The 13960-nt window shown below is 65.0% G+C and overlaps 1 protein-coding gene across 1 annotated transcript; it reads right to left on the minus strand.

Annotated features, from left to right (window-relative positions):
- Window positions 1–260: 260 nt before the first annotated feature.
- C42H2orf42 (chromosome 42 C2orf42 homolog) lies at window positions 261–10803 on the minus strand. Its single transcript, XM_064175563.1, has 8 exons — window positions 9232–10803; window positions 8047–8184; window positions 7415–7501; window positions 5837–5941; window positions 3894–4001; window positions 3376–3476; window positions 1745–1910; window positions 261–559 (listed from the first exon to the last, which is right to left on the minus strand). The coding sequence occupies exons 1-8, from the start codon at window positions 10178–10180 to the stop codon at window positions 348–350; spliced, it is 1866 nt and encodes a 621-aa protein (XP_064031633.1). The 5' UTR covers window positions 10181–10803; the 3' UTR covers window positions 261–347.
- Between the last annotated feature and the right edge of the window lie 3157 nt (window positions 10804–13960).

Below are 13960 nucleotides of genomic sequence, written 5' to 3' on the forward strand. Positions count from 1 at the left end.
CCCAGCCTCTCCCCTCCCCTCCTGGAGTCTCCCCAAGCTCCTCCTTGGTCTCCCCAAGGTCCCTTTGATGCCCTCTTTGATGTTCCTCCCCTTCCTCTCCCCCTTTATCCCCTCCCCCTGGAGCCCCCCACCATTGGGAGCCCCCCAAAAGTGAGAGCCTCCCTCCCTCCCCCCCCCCCAATCACTGGCAGCCTCTTCCTGTGGGGGTGCCCCCAGAGTGCAGCCCCCCCCCCCAGGCCGTGCCCAGGTGCCAGGGAGGCTGAGAGCACCCAGGCAGCTCCAGCTTTATTTGGGGGGGGTCTCAGCCTGGGGAGGGGGGGGGCTGGTTTGTGGGGGCGGGGAGGGGCTCAGGGGAAGGTGATGGAGGTGAGGGGGCTGAGCTCCAGCGGGGGGGGGTCGGCGTGGGGGGCAGGGCGGGGCTGTGCCCCGGGCTGGGGGGTGCCATGGTGCCCGTACTGGAACTTGAGGCGCAGCTCCCCGATGCCAGCCTGGGGCAGGATGTTTGGGATCCACTCGATGATGAAGGGGGTTGGCTCCTTCTGCGCGGGGGAGGTGTGGCCTGGGGGGGGCGGGAGGGGCACGGCCACATTGGGGGGGCACCTTCCGTGGCCCCTCCACACCCACACCACCCAGGTACTGGGGGGGTCCCCCCTGTGCCCCTCCTCAGCTCCTGCCTGCCCAGCCCTGGCCCAGTTACCTGCCCTCAGCTCTCCCCAGTCCCTTTTTGGGGGGGGGGGGACTGTGTCCTGCTGGGCCCCCCCCACACCCCCCCCCCCCAATACCTGCTTGGGTGTGTCCCACACAAGCCCTGCTTGGTGGCTCTGTGCCCCCCCCAATCCTATCCTGGGTGTCCCCAGCCCATGCTGGTGTCTCTGTGTCATTTCGTGTCCCCCCCAGTCCCTTCTTGGGTGGTCCTGTCCTGTTGCCCCCCCCAGTCCATGCTTGGTGTCCCTGGGTGTCCCCCCCCCAAATCCCTTCTTGGTGTCCCTGTGCCCTTTTGTGTGTCCCCCCCAAATCCCTTCTTGGTGTCCCTGTGCCCTTTTGTGTGTCCCCCCCAAATCCCTTCTTGGTGTCCCTGTGCCCTTTTGTGTCCCCCCCAAATCCCTTCTTGGTGTCCCTGTGCCCTTTTGTGTCCCCCCCAGTCCAATCCTGATGTCCCTGTGCCCTTTTGTGTCCCCCCTAAATCCCTTCTTCAGTGTCCCTATCCTGTGTCCCCCCCCAACCCCAACTCCTTCTTGGGTGTCCCTGCCCTGTGCCCCCCCCCTCAGTCCATCCCTGATGTCCCTGTGCCCTTTTCTGTCCCCCCCCCCCCAATCCATTCTTTGGGTCCCTAAGTCCTTTTCTGTGCCCCCCCCCCTCAAAATCCTTTCTTGAGTGTCCCTTGGGAGGGGTCTAAGGGAAGGCTTTGGGGACCCTCCCTGGGTGGGGCTCTCGGGGGGGGTCCTTATGGTTCCAACCCCCTGTGGGTAGAAGCAAGAGGAGCCCTTTGCTAGTGTGTGTGTGGGGGGGTCCTCGTGTTAGTGGGGGCTCTTCTGGCTGAGACCCCCCCTCCAGTCCCAGGCAGAGGATGGCAGAAGGTAGCTGTGGACCCCCCCTTAACTCTGCAGCTGATGCAGGGCTCTGGGGGGGCTTTTTTGGGGGGGGGTGTTGAGGTTTCCTGCATGCCCTGAGGCACAGCAGGAGCTGAGGGGGGGCAGGGGGGGTGTGGAGCTGATGTCCCCCCCCAGGAACTCCTCCCACTCACCCACTTTGAGGAAGGTTTTGAGCTCCAGGGGGCGGATCGGGGGCTGCTTCTCCAGGGGGGGGGCGTAAGCCTCGGCGATGGTCTCCACCTCCACCCGCGGGCACCTGAACAGCTCGAAGGAGCCATCTCGGTTCTGGATGAAGCTGCGAGTGACCTCCAGGGGCAGCTGCGGGCACAGGGGGGCGAGGGGGGGAGGGAGAGAGGGAGGGAGGGAAGCGCCGAGGGGGAGGGCAGAAGGAAGCAGCGAGGGGAGAGAGGGGGAAGGAAGCATGGAGGGGAGAGAGGGAGAAGGAAGCAGCGAGGGGAGAGAGGGGGAAGGAAGCAGCGAGGGGAGGGAGGGAGAAGGAAGCAGCGAGGGGAGAGAGAGGGAAGGAAGCAGCGAGGGGAGAGAGGGGGAAGGAAGCATGGAGGGGAGAGAGGGGGAAGGAAGCAGCGAGGGGAGGGAGGGAGAAGGAAGCAGCGAGGGGAGGGAGGGAGAAGGAAGCAGCGAGGGGAGAGAGAGGGAAGGAAGCAGCGAGGGGAGAGAGGGGGAAGGAAGCAGCGAAGGGGAGGGAGGGGGAAGGAAGCAGCGAGGGGAGAGAGAGGGAAGGAAGCAGCGAGGGGAGGGAGGGAGAAGGAAGCAGCGAGGGGAGAGAGAGGGAGAAGGAAGCAGCGAGGGGAGGGAGGGAGAAGGAAGCAGCGAGGGGAGAGAGGGGGAAGGAAGCAGCGAAGGGGAGGGAGGGGGAAGGAAGCAGCGAGGGGAGAGAGAGGGAGAAGGAAGCAGCGAGGGGAGGGAGGGAGAAGGAAGCAGCGAGGGGAGAGAGAGGGAAGGAAGCAGCGAGGGGAGAGAGAGGGAAGGAAGCAGCGAGGGGAGGGAGGGGGAAGGAAGCAGCGAGGGGAGAGAGAGGGAAGGAAGCAGCGAGGGGAGGGAGAGGGAAGGAAGCAGCGAGGGGAGAGAGAGGGAAGGAAGCAGCGAGGGGAGAGAGAGGGAAGGAAGCAGCGAGGGGAGGGAGAGGGAAGGAAGCAGCGAGGGGAGGGAGGGAGAAGGAAGCAGCGAGGGGAGAGAGAGGGAAGGAAGCAGCGAGAGGAGAGAGGGGGAAGGAAGCAGCGAGGGGAGAGAGGGAGAAGGAAGCAGCGAGGGGAGAGAGAGGGAAGGAAGCAGCGAGGGGAGAGAGGGGGAAGGAAGCAGCGAGGGGGGAAGGAGGAAGGGAGGGAGGGAAGGAAGCATCGAGGGGGAGGGAGGGGAGCGCCAAGGGGAGGAGGGAGGGAGGGAGGGAGGGAAGCATCAAGGAGGAAGGGAGCGCCAAGGGGGAGAGGGGAGGTGAGCACGAAGGTGGGAAGAGAGGGAAGCAGCCAGGGGAGAGGCAGGGAAGCAGCCAGGGGAGAGGCAGGGAAGCAGCGCGGGGGGGCAGGGAAGCAGCGGGGGGGAGGCAGGGAAGCAGCCAGGGGAGAGGCAGGGAAGCAGCGCGGGGGGGCAGGGAAGCAGCCGGGGGGGGGCAGGGAAGCAGCGAGGGGGAAGGCAGGGAAGCAGCCGGGGGGGGGGGCAGGGAAGCAGCGGGGGGGGCAGGGAAGCAGCGGGGGGGGGCAGGCGGTGAGCAGCAGCAGGGTGCCACAGCCGGGCCCGGGCGGGGCTGCCCGCGGGCATCGCTCACCTCGGGCGTGTGGAAGATGTGGCGCAGCTGCAGCACGCTGGTGATGTGCCAGGAGTACTTGGAGAAGGTGCCCAGGGGCAGCGCATCCCTGCGGACAAAGGCTGCGGGGGCGGGCAGGGCTGAAAGCTGCGCCCGGGGCTGCCGCTGCCCTCCCTCCCCTTCAGCCTGCCTGGCATCAGCTCCACCCCCGGCAGCGTCTCACCTGTGATGGGGCTGGGCAGCTGCCAACCCTTGGCAGTGCCAACCCTCGGCAGTGTCTCACCTCTGCTGGGGCTGGGCAGCTGCCAACCCTTGGCAGTGCCAACCATCAGCAGTGTCTCACCTCTGCTGGAGCTGGGCAGCTGCCAACCCTTGGCAGTGCCAACCATCAGCAGTGTCTCACCTCTGCTGGAGCTGGGCAGCTGCCAACCCTCGGCAGTGCCAACCATCAGCAGTGCCAAACATCAGCAGTGTCTCACCTCTGCTGGGGCTGTGCAGCTGCCAACCCTCGGCAATGACAACCCTGGGCAGTGCCTCACCTGTGGTGGAGTCAGGCAGTCTCTTCTTGGTGCTGCCACTGGAGATCCTCTGCTGCAGGGCATCAAAGAAGGCCTGAGGGATGTGGAACACCAACGGCTCAGGCTTGCCTGGAGGGTGTGGAGGAGAAGGCAGGAGCTGAGGGTAGGGTAGGGCAGGGCAGGGCAGGGGCTGCTGGCACCTTTGCCAGCAGGCAGTGCCCCAGGACCTTCCCAGAGAAGGATCTTCCTGAGCTCAGAGGCTGGCACCTGACTGGAGGTCCTTGGCCTCCTGGGCTGTCTGTGGGCAGCACCTGGACCTCTGCTCCCCTCTCACCAGCCCCTGCTGTGCCCTGTGCAGTGCAGGCAGTTGGACCTGGTGCCCCTTAGGAGCTCCTCTCGGCTCCTCCTAAGCAGTGCTGCACCCCCCCAGCTCCCTCAGCCCCTGCTCCCAGGCCCCTCCCCAGCCTTGCTGCCCTGCTCTGGGCACCTTCCAGCACCTCAGCATCTCTCTGCAGTGGAGGAGCCCAGACCTGGACAGGCTCAGAGGATGGCAGGGGTTGGAAGGGACCCAAAGAGCTCATCCAGTCCAAGCCCCCTGCCACAGCAGGACCACACAACCCAGCTCAGGGCACACAGAACACATCCAGACAGGCCTGGGAAGGCTCCACACAAGGAGACTCCACAACCTCTCTGGGCAGCCTGTGCCAGGCTCTGGGACCCTTCCAGCCAAGAAGTTCCCCCTGGTGCTGAGCTGCAACCTCCTGTGCTGCAGCTTGACTCAAGGTGTGGCCTGAGCAGTGCTGAGCACAGGGGCAGGACTGCACTGCTCCTGCTGGCCACCCTGCTCCTGAGCCTGCCCAGGATGCCACCTGCTCTCCTGCCCCCCACCTCCCCAGACCCTGCTGTGCCCTGTGAAGAGCAGAGAGTTGGACCTGGTGGTCCTTGTGTGTCCCTTTCAGCTCCTTCTAAGCAGTGCCAGCCCCAGGTGCCAGCCTGCAGGAGCTCCCCCAGCCCTCCCATCAGCTCTGGACCTGCTTCAGCCCTGTCCTTGCCCACCTCATCTTGAGGTGCTCAGCAAGGGGACCAAGCCCCTTGGGACCTCCAGTCCCTGCTGAGTCTCCTAGGGGTGAGGCAACGACCCCAGAACTGTCTTTAAGGAGGACCTCTGAGGTCGTTGAGCCTCAAAGGTGGCTCTGAGCTGTCACTGTCACCCAAGGCCACCTTGCAGGGCATGCAGCTGTGGGGCTCTGTCTTAGGTGACACCTTCAAGAGTCTCCTCCTGCTGCTTGGCAAGAGAAGTTCTCCTGCAGAGGTGTTTGGAGCCTCATCTTTGAGGTGGGCTCTAAAGACCTCCCCAAAGCTCATCCCAACAAGGACTGTCCCAACCCTAAGGGGAAGCAGCAGCACCTCTGGGGTGTATGAACTGCCTGGAGAGGAGAAGGCTTCCAGGAGAGCTTGGAATGAGCTTCCAGGATCTGAAGGAGGCTACAGGAAGGTTGGAGAGGGATTATTGAGAAGGGCTTGGAATGGGAGAAGTGGCAGAGGGGAGATTGAAACTGGATGTTAGGAAGGGAGGGTGGTGAGACCCTGGCACAGGTTTGCCCAGGGAGGTTGTGGAGCACAGAGTCACAGAATGTGATCTTTGATCACATTCTGTGACTCTGTGCTCCACAACCTCCCTGGAGGTGCTGAGGACCAGGCTGGATGAGACCCTGAGTGACCTCCTTCGAGCAGGACTTGTCCCTACCTCTGGGTTTGGAACTCGCTGAGCTTTGAGGTCCCTTCCAACCTTAAACCATTCCAATGAACCCAAGCCAAGAAGAACCTCTCAGGGAGGGGGTGTGTGTGAGAGGGGGGAAGAAATGATCTGTTGGTCAGGTCCTTCAGAAGATGGACTTTGGCTGCCAGCAAGAGGTTGGGTAAGGACCTGAAGAGGTGCCCAGAGGTGGTGCCCAGAGCCTCACCCTCGAACTGGTAGTGCATGGTCTGGTGGATGCGCTCGGTGACACTGGCAAGCCACTCCTGGAAGGAAAGGGACACTTGGGACTCGTCCAGCAGCTGGTTGCAGCCTGCAAGGGAGTGGCAAAGGCAAATCAGAACCCACTGAGGGTCACCAAGTCAAGGTTAAAGCAGGGCAAGGAGCTGAGCCCCTGCGCAGCAACAACCTCCTGCGGCGGTAAAGGTGAGGAGGGATCTGCTGGGGGTCTCCTGAGCCACTCTGTGGTGGTGCCAGGGTGCCCTGAGCCACTCTCTGGTGGTGCCAGGGGACCTTGAACCACTCTCTGATACAGCTAAAGGACCCTGAACCACTCTCTGGTGGTGCCAGGGGGCTCTGAGTCACTCTCTGATACAGCTAAAGGACCCTGAACCACTCTCTGGTGGTGCCAGGGCACCCTGAGCCACTCTCTGATACAGCTAAAGAACCCTGAACCACTCTCTGGTGGTGCCAGGGCACCCTGAGACACTCTCTGATACAGCTAAAGGACCCTGAACCACTCTCTGGTGGTGCCAAGGCACCCTGAGCTACTCTCTGGTGGTGCCAAGGCACCCTGAGCTACTCTCTGGTGGTGCAAGGGGACTCTGAGCCACTCTCTGATGATGCCAGGCTGGAAGAGTGGTGCCAGGGCATCAGGCTGTGCTGGCATCCAATGAGCCTTTGCCAGGCTGGCAGCTGGGGGAGAGGAAGCTCAGGCAGGGCAAGGGCAGGATCCTGCCCCTGGGCAGCAACAACCTCCTGCAGCAGGACAGCTGAGGAGGGACCTGCTGGGGAGCAGCTGCAAGGAGAAGGAGCTGGCAGTGCTGGGGGCAGGAAGGTGCCCAGGAGCCAGCAGTGTGCCCTGGTGGCCAAGAAGGCTCCAGTGGTGTCCTGGGGGGCATGGAGAAGAGTGTGGGCAGCAGGGCAAGGGAGGGTCTGGTGCCCTCTGCTCTGCCCAGAGCTGCAGTGCTGGGGCCAGGTCTGTGCTGCCCAGGGGCAGAGGGACAGGGAAGGGCTGCAGAGAGTCCAGGGCAGGCTGGGCAGATGCTGAGGGGCCTGGAGCAGCTCTGGCAGCAGCAAAGGCTGAGCCCTGGGGCTGAGAGCCTGCAGGAGAGCAGCCCCAGAGGGCATCTGAGCAGTGCTGAGCAAGAGCTGAAGCAGCTGTGGGGGGCAAGAGGCTGGGGCCAGGCTCTGCTGAGTGGTGCCCAGTGCCAGGCCAAGGGGCAGAGGGCACAGAGTGGACCCCAGGAGGTTGCATGTGAAGAGGAGGAGGAGAAAGTTGTTTGTTGTGAGGGTGCTGAGGCCTGGAGCAGGCTGCCCAAGTGCCACCTTGGGAGGCTCTGGCACTGTCCCTGCCATGCTCAGAGCCAGCAAGGGCACCAAGGACTGCACCAAAGAGCTCCCCTGGGAGGACATTGGCACTGCCCCACTGCAACCAGCACAGCTGCAGCCAGCCAGAGCCACATTCAGGTGCCCAAGGCACGGCTGGAGCAGGCTTGGCTGTGCCCTGCACAGGGGCTCTGGTGGTGCCTGCCCCGTGCCAAGGCCTGGCACAGCTGAGCCCTACCTTGTCTCTTCAGGGAGGGCACCGATGGCTTCTTCAGGCTGCTCCTCCTGGGCTGGCTGTGAGCTGTGGCTTGGGCCAGGAGGGGGCCTGGGGCCCCTGGGGGGTGGGAGGCAGTCAGGGCACAGGGCCTGGGGGGCTCTGCCCACAGCTCTCTCCACCCCCTCAGCACCCCCCCCGACCCTCTCCACCCCCTCAGCACCCCCCCTGACCCTCTCCACCCCCTCACCACCACCCCCCGACCCTCTCCACCCCCTCACCACCACCCCCCCCGACCCTCTCCACCCCCTCACCAACCCCCCCGACCCTCTCTACCCCCTCACCACCACCCCCCCGACCCTCTCCACCTCCTCACCACCCCCCCCCCGACCCTCTCCACCTCCTCACCACCCCCCCGACCCTCTCCACCTCCTCACCACCCCCCCGACCCTCTCCATCTTCTCACCACCCCCCCCGACCCTCTCCCCCCTTCCCACCACTACTGCCCCCCAGCAGGCTCTGCTGCCACTCAGAGCCCCCCCTCAAAGCCCTCCCCTTGGCACCAGAGGTGGCTGTGAGCTCAGCAGGTGCCCGTGGGTGTCTCTCCCGTGGCAGTGCCAGCCAGGTGATGAATGACTTTGGGCCTCAGGTGCTACCCTCCCTGTCCCCCAGGGACTCACCAGGCACTGTCACCTCCTTCCTCCTCTTCCTCGGCCTGGCTGCAGTCACCTCCCCAGCCTCTACTGGGGCCTGGGGGCTGCTGAGCAAGGGAGGCACCACGAGGCCCTTCAGACCTGGACAAAGAGGCCTGAGTCCACCAAAGAACCTCAGCCAGGGGCCGGGGGGGGGGTCTCATATCTCCCTCTCCCCCTTCCAGACCCTCCAAGCTCCCCCAGAGAAACCCCAGAGCCCTCCCAGGCCTCCAGGTGGGCACAGCCAGGGGGGCACAGGGAGGTGGGGGAGGATTTTACCTCCCCAGCTTGGGGAAGTTTCACCTTTGGGTGCCTAAAGGCAGGGGAGGATGATCCAGGGGTGACTACTGGGGTGCAGGGCACCCCCCCAGGGGACCAATTCCTGCCCTGGGAGAGAGGTTCCCCAGGAGCTCCCCCTGGGTGGAGCCCAAACCTGACCCCAGCACTCAGTCTCTGCCCTCCCCAGTGCCCAGCCCAGGGGCACAATCCCTGCCCTGCTCCATGCTGCCCACACCACTGCTGCTCCAGGCCAGGCTGCTGCTGCCCTCCTTGCCCATCTGAGCACCCCCTGGCTGCCAACCAGCTGCTGCCAACCAGCACTCCCCAGGGCCTTTGCCATGGGGCAGCCTCCAGCCTGGAGCCTTCCTGGGGTTGCTGTGAGCCAAGGGCAGGACCCAGCCCTTGGCACCGTTGAACCTCATCCCTTTGGTCTCAGGCCATGGATCCAGCCTGGCCAGGACCCTCTGTGGAGTCTCCAAGCCTCCAGCAGCTCAGCTCAGCTCTGCCTGCCAGCAGCTCAGCTCTGCCTGCCAGCTCTGTGCCACCTGCAGGCTGGCTGAGGGAGCCTCCATCCCCTCATCCAGCCCACTGATGGGAACTGATCCCAGCAGCGACCCTGGGAGGCACCACCCGTGCCCAGCTGGAGCTAGCTCCATCCCCTCCCACTCCCCAGACCTCAGCCTCCACCCACCCAAGCCCTCTGCTGCCAGCGGGAGGGGGCAGGACAGCAAAGCTCAGCTGAGCAGCTGGCATCAGGGCAGCGCCAGCGGAGCCAGGGAGCCAGCAGGGAAGAGGTGGAGGCAGGCATCAGCCTCACCCCAGCCCCTCCAAAAACCCTTCTGAGCCTCCCCCACCCTCCCCTCAACCTACCTCCAGCATCCCAGGAGAGGAAGTCAGAGAACTCCTGTGCCAGGCTCTCGTCGCTGGCCAAGGCGCAGAGGCAGGCGAAGAAGTGAATGCAGCGCGGGGCTGGCCTGGCTGCTGCCTCCTCCTCCTCCTCCTCCTCCTCCTCCTCCTGGGCCGTGCCACCTTTGCCAGCCTTCACAGCTTGGCAGGAACACGAGAACTTGGCGTCCCCCAAGGACTTGGTGCCCACCTTGCGGGCGAAGGAGGCGTGGAGGTAGCCCAGGCTGTGCCTCTGGCTGGGCTGGCACTTGACCACCAGGACGTTCTTGGTGACTCTCTGCACCAGTGGCCCCGTGGGCTCCGTGGCCAACTGCCAGAGGCTCTCTTTGGTCTCAGGGGATGCCTGCATGGAGCTGAGCACTGAGCTCTTCAGGGCCAGAGGGGTGGCCTCTGTCTGGCAGCTGAGGGCCAGCTTGACATGCTGGCATTGGCTCTCCACCCCCCCTCGGGCTGCTGCCTTCAGGCAGGAGGGCAGGTGGCAGCGCCCGGAGCGGAGCTGGGTGATGATGGTGCCCTCCACCGTCTGGATGGTGGTTTCTGACAGCCCCAGCTCCACGAAGCCTCTCTGCTCGGCACCTCTGTCCCTCTGCCTGACCGAGTAGACCTGCAGGGGGCTGCCTGTGATGATCTTGACGGCGTCCACGGGGGGCTGCTTGCGGCTGCCGTGGCGGAAGACGGTGCCGCAGGTCTTGTTCTTGCAGCTCAGCCCCCGGGTGCCATTGTAGGTGCCACAGCGAGGGCACTTCCGGATGCCCCTCAGCGTGGCCTTGCCCAGGTCAGAGAGGAAGGAAGGGACTTTGGTCCTCAGCGAGGCTGGCTCCATGCTCTGGCAGACCTGCGGGGGGAGAAGGCAGCGAGGGATGGGCGCAGGGCGAGCTGGGCACGGGGCAGAGCGTGCCAAGGGGGTTGGCATTGGCACAGCAGAGGATGCCAGGCTGGTTTGGGGTGAAGGGAGATTCAGAGAGGTCACCCAGGGCAACTCCCAACCCTGCTGCAGGCAGTAGTGACAGCCCCAAGCAGAGCAGGATGCTTACTGCACCCCAAGCGGTGCCAGGCACAGGGCAGCTGCTGCCTCCGGGCAGCCTGGGCCAAGGCTCTCAGTGCCAAACATTTCTCCCTCCTCTCCGGTCTGGATCTGCCTTTTGGGGTTCAAACCATCCCCCTCTGGCCTGTCCCGACAGGGCCTGCTCAAAACTCTGCCCCCAGCTTTCTGCTCAGCCTCTTTAAGCTCTGCAAGGCCACCAAGAGGTCTCCCTGGAGCCTTGCCCAGGCTGCCCAAGCTCGGCTCTGCCAGCCTGGCATCATAGCAGAGCCCTGCCAGCCTGGCATCACAGCAGAGCCCTGCCAGGACCTCCTCTGGCCCTGCTCCAACAGTTCCATCGTGGACACCCCAGACCCTGGCACTTCTACCCTGGTACCCATCCCCTGCCAGCTCCCAGTTTCAGGAGGAAAAGCGAGGCCAAACCAGGGAGCTTTTGGCAGCTGCACCCTCTGGGCCCAAGCCCTGGGGGTTAAAGAGCTTTAAAGGCACTGAAGTTGGGGCGGGGGGGACATGGGGGGCAGCTGCCAGAGCCGACCTGAGGGACAGCACTGCCCAGGGCAGCAGGCACAGGCCTGTGTGGGCAGCACAGAGCTGAGGTCCTGCACTGGGGCTGGCAGCTGAGGAGCGAGAAGGAGACTTCAGAGGAGCTCCGAGGAGCCTCTGGCAGTGAGGCTCTGAGAGCCTCTCACTGAGGCACAGAACCAGGCAGGGTGGCAGAGAGCTCCAGGCTCAGCCAGCCCAGCCTGGCACCCAGCCCTGCCCAACCAACCAGACCATGGCACTCAGTGCCCCAGCCAGGCTTGGCTGCAACACCTCCAGCCATGGGCACTGCACCACCTCCCTGGGCAGCCCATTCCAGTGCCAATCACTCTCTCTGCCAGGAGCTTCCTCCTCACCTCCAGCCTCAACCTGCCCTGACACAGCTTCAGCCTCTGGCCCCTTCTGCTGGCCCTGCCTGCCTGGCAGCAGAGCCCAACCCCACCTGGCTACAGCCTCCCTGCAGGCAGCTGCAGGCAGCAATCAGCTCTGCTCTGAGCCTCCTCTGCTGCAGGCTGCACCCCCCCAGCTCCCTCAGCCTCTCCTCCCAGGGCTGTGCTCCAGCCTTTCACCCGGACCCCTGACCGGTACCGGGGCTGTCCCGGGCCCTCTTGCGGACATGAGGCTCACACGGACCCAGCCCGTCCAGCACCCTCCAGCCGGAGCCCGTCCTTCAGGCGCCCCCGGCACAGCGCGGGGCACACCGCGGGGCACACCGAGGGGCACAGCGAGGGGCACAGCAAGGGGCACACCGCGGGGCACACCGAGGGGGACACCGAGGGGGACACCGAGAGGCATATCGCGGGGCACAGCGAGGGGCACAGCGAGGGGCACACCGCGGGGCACACCGAGGGGGCACACCGAGGGGGCACACCGAGGGGGCACAGCGCGGGGCACACCGAGGGGGCACACCGCGGGGCACACCGCGGGGCACACCGCGGGGCACACCGAGGGGCACACCGCGGGGCACACCGAGGGGGGACACCGAGGGAGCACACCGAGGGGCACAGCGAGGGGCACAGCGAGGGGCACAGCGAGGGGCACAGCGAGGGGCACACCGCGGGGCACACCGAGAGGCACACCGCGGGGCACACCGCGGGGCACACCTCGGGGCACACCGAGAGGCACACCGCGGGGCACACCGCGGGGCACACCTCGGGGCGCTCGGTCCCACTCCGGCGGCTGCCCGGACGAACCCCGCGGGAGACCGGAAGGCCCCGCGGGGCCTCACCCCCCTCCCCCCCATCCCGGTCACCTCTCACGCAGCCCCCGAGCCCTCCCCGGGCAGCCTCAAGCCTCTCCCCCTCCGCCCCCTGCCCCGGGCTCGCCCCCTCCCCGCTGCGCCGCGCTGACGTCACCGCCGTGACGTCGCACCCCGCCGCCATTCTCGCCCCGCCGCTTCCCTCCCTCTGTGATGTCCCCGCCTGTCCCGCGGACCCACACCCGGTTCCCTTCCGCCACCCCCAATCCCCTCCCCGGTACCTGAGCGCCCCCCGGACCCTGCCCGGACCCGCCGCGCCCGGAGCTCCGCCCCCGGAACGGCGGCCGCTCGCTTCTGATTGGTTCGCCCACACCACGTGGGGAAGGGCGCCGAGGCTGCTGGGAGTTGTAGTCGCTGGAGGAGCTGCTGCTCCCAGCAGCCCCTGCGGCAGCCGCCACGTGCGCAGTGTCGGCGCCTGCGGACCCCGACCCGGACCCTGCCCGCGGGCACCCGAGGGGCATCCAACTCCAGCCTGCCCTGGTGGGAGGCCACAATAACCCCCAGCACTGCTACAGGCTGAGAGCAGGCAGGCAGAGAGGGCCCTGGGGGTGCTGGCAGAGAGGAGCTGCAGAGGAGGCAGCAGTGCCCAGGGGGGCAGCAGAGCCAATGGCATCCTGGGCTGGCTGAGGAGCAGTGTGGGCAGCAGGACAAGGGAGCTGCTTCTGCCCCTGTGCTCAGCACTGCTCAGGCCACCCCTGCAGTGCTGTGTCCAGTTCTGGGCTGCTCCATTGCAGAGAGATGTTGAGGTGCTGGAAGGTGCCCAGAGCAGGGCAGCAAGGCTGGGGAGGGGCCTGGAGCACAGCCCTGTGAGGAGAGGCTGAGGGAGCTGGGGGGGTGCAGCCTGCAGCAGAGGAGGCTCAGGGCAGAGCTGATTGCTGCCTGCAGCTGCCTGCAGGGAGGCTGTAGCCAGGTGGGGTTGGGCTCTGCTGCCAGGCAGGCAGGGCCAGCAGAAGGGGCCAGAGGCTGAAGCTGTGTCAGGGCAGGTTGAGGCTGGAGGTGAGGAGGAAGTTGTTGTCAGAGAGAGTGATTGGCACTGGAATGGGCTGCCCAGGGAGGTGGTGCAGTGCCCATGGCTGGAGGTGTTGCAGCCAAGGCTGTCTGGGGCACTGAGTGCCATGGGCTGGTTGGTTGGGCAGGGCTGGGTGCCAGGCTGGGCTGGGTGAGCTTGGAGCTCTCTGCCAACCTGCTTGGTTCTATCATTCTAAGTCTAGTTCCTTCAGGGCTGCAGGAGGGCACTGCTGGCTGCTGGGGAGCTGCTCAGCACCCAGCACCCCCAAGCCTCTTCCTTCAGGGCTGCTCTCAGCCCACTCTGCCCCCAGCCTGCATGACCCAGCTGCAGGGCACTGCACTCTGTGACTGCGTGGAGCCTCCTGCAGCTGGCACTGGCCACACTTCTCAAGCCTAAACCACGAACCACAAAGACTCCATCAGAGGCACTCAACAGTTGTGCAAAATATTCAATTTGCTCAAAGATTTCTTTGTTTGTTTTGCTTTTCTGTTTTTTTTTTGTTGTTTTTTTTTTTTTTTTACAGAATCAGTCCATGAAAAAATGTAGAAATTGGTAAAAAAAAAAAAAACAAACCCAAAAGCAAACCAAAACCAAAAAATCAAAACCAAGCAACAGCAACCAAGCAAAAAATTCCATCCCCAGAACCCCAAGGACGACGCAGCTGAGCCAGAGGAAATTTCATCTCCTTCCAGGAGCAGCATTTTTGCTGCCCTCAGGCTCCAAGCAGCATTTCCCTCTCCCCCCCTCCCTCTCTCCCTCCCCTATGTTTTTTGTCCCCTCCTTAAGGCCCTGAAAAAGATGCTACAAATCCCCCCCCCCGCACCTCCCCCCCCCCCAAAAAATG

Source organism: Pogoniulus pusillus, chromosome 42 (genome assembly GCF_015220805.1).
Source record: "Pogoniulus pusillus isolate bPogPus1 chromosome 42, bPogPus1.pri, whole genome shotgun sequence".
In the NCBI taxonomy this organism is placed as follows: Eukaryota; Metazoa; Chordata; class Aves; order Piciformes; family Lybiidae; genus Pogoniulus; species Pogoniulus pusillus.